Genomic DNA, 9,647 nt, shown 5'->3' on the forward strand with positions numbered 1-9,647 from the left:
TGATAATCTGCTTGGGGTGATCTACTGGGCATTCAACCCAACAACAAAACTAAATTTAATTCAGGAAGATTCTGGTCTGTCAAATCAAACCCGTTGTTATTTGTTCTGTATTAACCTCTCTACTACAAAATCCCTCTCAAAGGGATAAGCCACATTTACCATTATTCTAATTTAAAAGGTCCCAGAGGATGTGGAATCCTTTAGTTTTAGGGAGATGAGATGTGCTGTGCAAAGGTGAAAGTCTTAGAAAATCTGTAGCTGTCCCTGATTTCATGTTAATGAATCTCATCACCAAATAAAACCTGCCCTAAGCAAGTCCTCCCTGCCTCCCTGGTGCCACTTCAAACCTGCTGTGGTGGCAGCCCAGGGACCATCTCTATGCCCCACATGGACACAGTCCTGAACAAAAGGGAATAGCACATCCATTTACCAGAGAAACTTATTTTTTCCACCCTTTTTCATTGCTCTTCAATTTGTTTAACTCCCACTCTAGACACAGTGCTTTGCTAGGAGAGATCACTACACACTGAAGTGAATTTTGCTTTATTTCACTCCCTCTCAGTACTATTTGATCCTTCTTTTTTTTTTTTTTTCAGGACTGTGTATTTGAACAATGATCAGCATCTTTATTATTTAGGCCATTTTTGATCACCTCTAGTTCTACAGTCCAGGTAGTTTCCACAGAAAATTATGCCATTACCTCAATGACTTCCCTCGGGTTTTTTTCCCTATGTCTGCTGTGATTTCCTCTTTTCAGCTTCAGTATGTTACTCTCTGCAAATCCTCCTCCTTGCTTTCTGTAAATGGTTGTCCTCTCATAGAGTCAATGGTTGTCCTCTAGCATCATTCACAACATTTTTACATTCATTTTGGAAGTTCTATTTTCCATGCATAAATAACTAAATGTAATTATTTGTTCATGTTTATGGGTACAACAGATGCTATTTCCTAGCAGAGTCTAAGTGACTAAGCCCACATGCGAAGGAGGCAAAACAAGTAAATAACATAATTTATATCGATAATTATTGATAAGAAGTGCAAATGTGCTAATGCATAACATGGTGTTGCATGCTCTTTTAAAAATGAATCAGATTAATTTTATCAACGATGCCATTTTTTGAATAACAAGCATATTCAATCACTATAATTTTTCCCTGTGGGTCACCAGCTCCAGTGTTTATATTCTGGTTAATGAGAAATAATCCTTTCTTCCCCCCTTGTTTAATGGCGAACTGCTCAGAGGTTCTCATTTAATTTCCGCTATGGCCTTATTGGGTTATCTGATGATAATTTCCTTTCCCATACGCTTTATGGAGCATATGTGATTTTTAGTTTTCCTTTTGAAGCAATACCTCAAAAGGCAAGGGCAGGGTTAATTTTAATCTAGCATTTATTCCATGCATGCTCAAAGAGTGATTCAAAATTCAGCACCTCTAAGTTTTTCATTATTTTGATGCTCCACCTTTTACCCTGGCTTTCCCATGAATGCATAGGATGGCTGCTACAAGGAATCTTTGTAATGAGATTTCTCCAGGAGGTTTTCCTTGGCTTGGTGGTGCCTCATGGGCCACACCAGAATAATTCTACCAAACCAGCAAAACTGTTCACCACACCAACAGGACGTTTGCAAACTTGGCATCGAGACATATCATGGTGTTTATTTCAAAAAGGACGAATTTACTCCTCTAAATAAGTAGAGCCAAGACCAAGATCCAACCCCCTTTCACAATTCTGTACATTTTTTCAGTTGCTAAAGATAGCTTTTCATCACTGAATTCTTCATGCATACACATAATGGCAAGGAAGGAAGAACAAATAACCTTACTGAAGAAACTATCATCTCCCTTTTATTCCATAGCTGAGAAAGAGAGAAATTGGTCTCTTTTCTGTTTCTGTTCATGCACACAATTCTGTGTCTGTAGGTGTACAGATCTGAAAACCTCACTACAGGAGGAGAGGTCGTACTGGGATAACCAGAGTTTTCTGCAATGTGCCCTTCTCTGTAAGACAAAGGATCTGCACCACGCATTGTTTTACCTCATCTGCTGCTTCCAGAAGGCACAGAAAGAACAGAATAGACAGTTTGGGATAATTGGAAGGGTGCTCTAGTGATACAGTGATACACAGATTTACAGTGTGCAGAACAGCATGAAATTTATCAACATAATATAATGAGGGTCTTTGGTCTCTCAAATTCTGTGATAGCTACATCACAGCTAGTACAGAAGGAATGAGTTTTAGAGCTAATTCTATATATCTAAAAATATTGTTACATTGGTAGATTTCTTAACTTTTGCTTCAGAGTGGTTAAAAATTGTGTTCTGATCAAAATATTTAACAAGAAGCCATCACTAATGTTTGGAAGAAAAATGAAACCACTGCTTTTCCATACATTTTAATATTTCTAGTATCAAGTTTCCATCAATGCTACGACGGAAGGCTACTGAGCTTTCAACTCCAAAACCCATGCTATATTTTATATGTTGATTTAGATTTCTCACTGGATATTTTTATGCATGGAACATTTCAGAATACATTTCCCCATTATACCAAGAATCTAAATCAACTGTCAAAATTGAGTCATCCTGAGGTGCTTCACTCAGATTTAGATACCTCAGGAAGAAGGTTTTGAAGATGTGCATTCCTAAATTCCTGAGCACACCTGCTTTATTGTAAGTTGCTACCAGGACTGAAAACATCAGCCTAGGTATTTGCCCCTAGGCTTTGGAATCTATAATTTATATCTTTTGAATAATGCCTTACTCAATAGTCAAAAGATCTGCTTCTTACTATATGTGATTTCAAACGTTAATTTACTGCCCACGATTTAATCAGATGTGGGATTTCTGGTTTTTTAAAGCCATGGTACTCTAATTTCTAACGTTCAAAGCTGACAAACACGAGAGAAATTTGCTGAACTGACACCATGAAAGTATAGTATACTGTGCAGAAGGAAAATTAGATATTTGAGGTTCTTGGTTACAGGCAGAACAGGCAACAAAACTCACAAAAGGAAGGATGCAAAGATTATTTAAACTTTTCCTTAGTTAGAGAAACTACTCCAATCATTCCTTTCCTCCACACCATATTTCCCATCACTCGTTGCTTTGAAAAGCCATACAGATTATTTAATTTTGACAGGAGAATAACTTCCTTTCTATCAGGAGTGAGTTTTAACTGGACCAGATGATTCTTTCATGAGTACACCTTTGAAGTCTGCATTCAGAAACATATATATAAAGACACAGACATAAGAGTTGATACTGATGTGCTTAGTTGTCTAAACTGCAATCCAGAGAGTGAGAGAAAATCCTTTCCCTGCATGTCCCTTTGTTTTCACTTCTAGTATCTGTTAAAAAAATCACAGTAGCTATAAAACTCATATAAGAAATCATCATATGATCAGATTTTTCTTGAAGACATGTACCAGATTTAGTTTACAGTGTCTCATTTATTTATTGCCTTCTGTGCTTTATTTACTGTGACAGAGTAGCTGACTGAACTCTACAGTGCCATTAAACAAAGAATAAAGGAATATTTATCTCCCCTAGGTCAAGGGTTCACAAGAAAGCAGGCAATAATACTGGTAGATAAAAGTAAAAAATTACTCTTGTTTCGTTGTCTATTACCTGATATTGCACACAAAGATTTACAGACCAAGACATTTTTTTATAATTAATACTTTTTAAACAGAATTTTAACAGCCGTTCGTCAAAATCAGTGAAGTCAATTTATTGAAGAGCCCACAATTCAAGAACAAGATGGTGGCCTCAAACCACAGAATAACCTTACATTTAATTACCTTCCATTTCATCCACAGGAGGTTATATAAGAATTCTTAATGGAATACCCCCTCATATTACAGTTCTTTGAGAGTGATTCTAGGAAAAGAGTCTGAACTGTACTTTGTGGGGTGGGTTGCTCTGTTTTATTTTATCTGAAGAGTCCAAAATGAAAAAAGACATTTGAAAGCAGTAAAGCCAACCTTTCCATGCACTGGAGGAATAGATTTGTGCTTGTCCATTTAGAATTTCCATGTTTGTGAACAGTAAACTTTTAAGAGACAATTTTGGGATCATATCCCAGTAGAACAAATCAAAGAGTGAACACAGAGATGTTGATGAAGACTGGGCTTTGCAACAATTTTTTATAAAGACTATTGCTTTATAGCATATAATTGCTATGTACTTCTATTACTTTCTCTGGATTCAGCACCAAAAGCAGAAGAAGAAAGACATTTTTACGAATCTGGGAAGAAAAAATGTTACAGAAACAAATCCTTGCATATCTAAGTATAAAAAAAAAACACCTTAAAAACTTCTATGAGACAATCTGCTAGGACAGATTGATACTTTCACTTAAAAAAAAATCCTCATGAAAATAGTCATAGATATATCGGTTATTTAGGCCTCATTCATCAACTTGTCATTTGTCAGGTCACAGGTTGTATTTTTTTTTTATCTTTTATTCTTTATACATTCAAAGTTTTACTACCCATTCAGAGGTCTTCTTGAATTGTGAAACATTTTCTTCTTCTTTTGGTGTGAGAAAACCAAGTATGAATAAGACAGGGAAGGCATGGCTTTTAGAGGAAAAAAAGCTATATATCAGCATTACTTTATGTATACATATAAACAGAATTAAAACAAGTATTTTGTGGGAAAAATAATAATGTTTTAACTGGCTTTTTATCTAGCAAGTAACATTGGAAATCATAACACAACACACCTCCCAGTCCTGGTCTCAGGCGGTTGTCGTAGCCATCCAGAAGGCGATCCAATATTCTGGTGAACACTGTGGTGTTGTCCTTGAGCTCATCTTGTGATGAGGTTTGTCCATAGCTGAAACACACAACAGTTAACACTGGAAAAGGGTAATCCACCAACAACCTTAGAAAACAGTAATTTCCAAATCCCTTTAATCTCACTTATACTGGTTTGTGCTCAGATAAACTCCTCCATATAACGAGATTGTAGTGCTTGGTAGAGTTCTTGCATGTTTACGTTTTCTCCTTAAACGGTAAGATTTTAAAATTATAAAAATTGAGAGCCCCTCTATAAATGGTGAGCAAACAGCATGCCTGTTCCTTAATGTTTATCTCATTACTCCTTATGTTTATAATGTGCTAATATGTGTTTTCCTCAGGAAAACGCTCATTTGTCAGCAAAGAGTAATGTGTTTAATTCATAATAGCTATAAACGGTTTGAATACAAAGAAAAATACAGTAATTTGGAACACTGACGAGTACTGACAAAAATAGAGATATCTTCTTATTAAAATATAGAACTAGATTGAGTGAGTATACATTTTCATAGGTTGATATATAATTTTGCTTTTATTTCTCATTTTCCAGTAGCAGTTACATTTGGAGGAATGTCTCCATCTTTGCCTTTCAAGTGCGTAACAAAACCATCTGTTGATATGGAAATCTCTTATGTCTATAAAGCTTCCCTTACAGATCCCTATCTCTAACTCAGTCAAAAGTCCTGAAATTCTACTTGAAGAAGGATAAAATTAAAGCTCTTTGAACTCAGCTACCAAAATCTTACTTCCATCAATACAATTCAGAATGAAATCCTTAGGCTTAATGGTTTGTCTGCTCTAGATGACACCAGAATCAACCTTTCTCTTAAATCTGAGACCTTTACCTAATACCCTGTCACAGATGATTCCCTTAATCATAGATTACACTTGTCTTAAATCCTAACCCAGTCGTGGTTTTTCACTCATTGCTGGGAGGACTTCCATTACAAACACGTGGAGTCATCAGGGATAAAAGCAAAAGTGCTGCTTTTCAAAACATCCTTTTGTTGCACACTACTGAACTGGTGAAACACCAAAAACTTTCCTCAGGATCGGGTCTAGGGACAGAAGTGACTCCTCCACTGGCCAGCCTGTTTTCTGTGTGGGGTACGTGGTTTTTGGTGCCCTGCCAGTCCTTCCTGCTCTAACCACTACAGACCCTCTCAGGAGGAATATCAGGTTATAAGAAATGATCAGGTTCTGTTGAACTACCTATGATTTTTTTCTTTTTCTGTGTGCTGCATCAATCAGACATCCTTGGTGAATCCCACGCTCACATTCCACTTGGATCAAATACAGAGAGAGGGAGGAAGGATACCCTGTGCATAGTTACTCTGGAAATGCTTCCAAGTTTATTTTGCAGCACAGGTTTGAGTATTTAACTCTACAAATTTAAATCAGTTTCAGGACTGACATCCACAGAACTTTTAATAATTTTTGGTGTATTTCCATAGGGTGTGATGTTTTAATGCATATAAATCATTATTTCTAATGAAAAGGCAAAATACCTAGCAGGTTTTAAAAAATAGTATGAATTTCCTCTAACCATATCATACAACTTCATTTAATAAAAAAATATGTTGATTTATATTTCTTGATCATGCCTACAATTGAATTTTAAGTCAGAGACAATGTTTTTATGCTTCCTCTATGTTACCAAATAAAAAGTTCTGCTGCTGTCTCTAACAGGTATTTTATCTTTGAAAGCATCATTCCTCATACACCTTCCCCAGAATTTCAACACAGAGCCTTCAGTGGATTAAATTTTATATTAACACTCATTGTCAGAAGAAAAGCTGCTCTTCACACGTATCTCAAGGATAGAAGAAGGTCATCAGTATTAAGGTGGAAAAAGGATACGAAAACACTCCAGAAACGTTAATGGTAAATAACTGATATGTTTGTGAGGAGGCACCAGGAAGCTGGGCTGGAGGCAGAGCACTTGGATAACGTGCCCCACTCCCTGCCAGGAGTCACATTTGTCAGTGCCCTCACCTGCTCTTCCCACCATTTTAGCAAAGGTAAAACGCGCTGTGAGCGCTGGCTTGGGCTGGCATATGGTCACAACAGGAAGATTCTGAACATTTGTGCACATATGGAGTAGACTGTAACTCCAGAGGGATTGTCATTTCTCATTCAAAACACACCTATTAAAATAGCCCTATTTCTGGCTTTTTATGATAACAAGAGTGACATGGGAAGACTGTCTCTGTATCACAGACACTAAATCTAATTTATCAGTTGTTTTTCACCATAAAACATTAACAGCACTCCAGAGGGAAAGGAAGGCAACTAACAATGACAGAATGGCTTTAAACCCAACATTGACTTCATGTAAGGTGTGTACATTTTGAGAAAAAATTACTGCATGCAATTGTGTTTTCACATTAAACCCCAGCCTCATAAAAAACTGTGCACGGACTCCATCTACAGGTCATTATATTCCTGACACACCATTGGATTTTTAAACTCTGGTCCAATGCGTTTTAATTCTCACATTAAGATTGGACGTGTACCCATTACAGCTACAATAAATGTATGTGCATAGATATATGGGCAAATATCTACAGAATAAATATGTTTTCACTAAATTCTCTAGCTAGGTCAGAGGAAGTACTTCAGGAATGCTTCAAATCTTGCCTTATTATATTATAAAAATAAAGAGGTTTTTTTCTTAAAACATTATTTCATACAGCAGCTGTTACATGAATCACCCACTCTTAATTTTTTTTTTAGGGAAATGCTTGTGCAGATGAACCTTTGCCCATTACCACTGCACACAAATTTAAAATCTTCAAGGCAGTCAGAAAATGAGTTCCTCTAGAGCTGTGAATGCATAAGAAGACTCTGAGGAGATCAAGGCACAAATAGATCTTTTAGAGATCATCACTGATTGACAATAAAAATATTCTACTGCTTTCTGGTCATTAGGTAACATCATTGACAAGTACATTAATGTTTTTTATAATACAAAAATACATCTGACTGAGAGTCTTCTTAAATGTTTTCACTGGATTTTGAACTGCAGACTGTACTTCAAGCATGCTCCAAACTGCTTTACAGTCTTTAGTTTAGCCACTAGTTGTTTGATGATGTGTTGTATGATAAAAAATTGTTCTTAATACTAACTTTATTTTTAGATTATGATTTCAACAAATATTCCACAAATACTCAAATGTAACTGTCATGGGCTTTGAGCTTAGAAAGTCTTCTCCATGCAAGCAGTCTCCCTGGAGGTCTGCTTCAGATTTTCAGTACAACTACTAAGTTAGCACAAAGTCCTGACCAACAAAGAAGTTAAATTATGCTTCTGCTTGCAGGCACCATAAAGTTACTAAAAGCACTTAAATGAGATTAAAAATAACCCTTCATTATACTTTTTTCCCCGCTGAAGAAACTTGTATTTCTGAGTAGTCATTATATAAGAGTACAAAAAAAAAAAAAATTGCACATGTGTTTTAGAGGCAGATTAGTTTCATTCTGTTTCAGAAAGCTTTTGCTTATTTTCTTCACCATATTGAACAAAAACGTTTCATGTGAACAAATTGTAGTTTTCTTTTAAACTTCACTTAGATTTATCTGGGACTTGAACAGGGATTAACTTCCCCCAATACACTTAGTGGTAATGCAGCCCATGCAGTATTTTTCTTATGCTGCTACACTAAATCAAAGGCTCCTAAAATATGTTGGTGCATTAAAAAATATCTCCCTACCTTCTTTCAGTCAGTGCATTTAGGAGGAGGCTCCAGGCCCAGAAGCAGTCACAAAGCACCAGGAATCTCTTCATGGTGGACTCTGGAACTAGAAGAGAAATAACCATTAATATCCCTTGCATTAAAACAGGTATTAAGGGAAGAAATATCTGACATTGGAAACTTCTGCAGAGTAATCTGATGTCAGGCGATGACCTCACAACAGCAGGGCTGATGGCATTCTCAGCAAGGGTGCATGGCCTTGGCTGCTCTCCTGGTTACCTTTTACTTTCAGACCCTCAGAATGAGGATGGTTTGTTTTGTGGTAACAGTGTATCCTTGATGCATTACTCTTGAACTTTAGCTAAACCAATTACAAATAAAAGCTGCTGTCCACAAACCCTGTGGCAATTCTTACTCTGTTTCCCCCTGTGTTGAAAATGTGTCAGGGCACCTCCACTGCCATTTCCAGATAACCAAGTGTAATTGCTTTTTTGTTTGACTTGAACCAGCCTGAGCCCTTCCAAGCCTCTGGGAAGGTGTCAGTGTGTGGATCTGTGACTGAGGAGTTCCTCACAGCCACTGCTTTGCTTTGATGTGATGGAAGCAACTTTCTTCTGGAGATACAACAATCCTCCTTCTCCCTGAAATACAGCATCAAGAAGGACTAAAATGAGCAAATTCTAACTCCATGTTCTGCTGCTACACAGGCACACTTTAGGGCTAAAGGGCACAATTCATAATGAAACCATGTGCTGACAACTTACACACTATCTCCTAAAACTCTACCAGTCTCTGAATGCTGCTAGGAAATGGTTTTGCATTAGCAGCCTTCTCCTCCTCTCCAAACAGCTCCTGTACTCTCTCCAGACTCCACTGAGTTACTCTCAGTTTATCTCTGAGTAAAAAGTAACACAACTCAGAAAGTTTCTTCTGCTTTCTAATAAAATAAAAAGTTAGCTGGTATTTGTGGAATCAGTGTTGCAGATTCGACCAATTGCCCAGGAGATGCTGCAGGTCCCTTTTCATACCAATTCAGTGTGTGCATCTGGAATACAGTCAATTTTTAGGATTCATTACATAAATAAGGTTAACAAATACGAAGCCTGTGTTTTCTCCCAGCAGTGAATTGGAGAGGGTTTTATGTGCCT

At 36.9% G+C, this 9,647-nt stretch overlaps 1 protein-coding gene across 1 annotated transcript in view; it reads right to left on the reverse strand.

Annotated features, from left to right (window-relative positions):
* The window catches only part of GABRA1 (gamma-aminobutyric acid type A receptor subunit alpha1), a 35,563-nt gene extending 26,958 nt beyond the window's left edge, over positions 1–8,605 (reverse strand). The window contains exons 1-2 of the mRNA XM_063413463.1: positions 8,518–8,605; positions 4,729–4,841 (exon numbers count right to left, since the gene is read on the reverse strand). Coding sequence (XP_063269533.1) covers positions 4,729–4,841; positions 8,518–8,591 — 187 coding nt within the window. The 5' untranslated portion in view covers positions 8,592–8,605. The remainder of the gene's footprint in view (positions 1–4,728; positions 4,842–8,517) is intronic.
* Positions 8,606–9,647: the final 1,042 nt, after the last annotated feature.

This window comes from Prinia subflava, chromosome 16 (assembly GCF_021018805.1).
Source record: "Prinia subflava isolate CZ2003 ecotype Zambia chromosome 16, Cam_Psub_1.2, whole genome shotgun sequence".
In the NCBI taxonomy this organism is placed as follows: domain Eukaryota; kingdom Metazoa; phylum Chordata; class Aves; order Passeriformes; family Cisticolidae; genus Prinia; species Prinia subflava.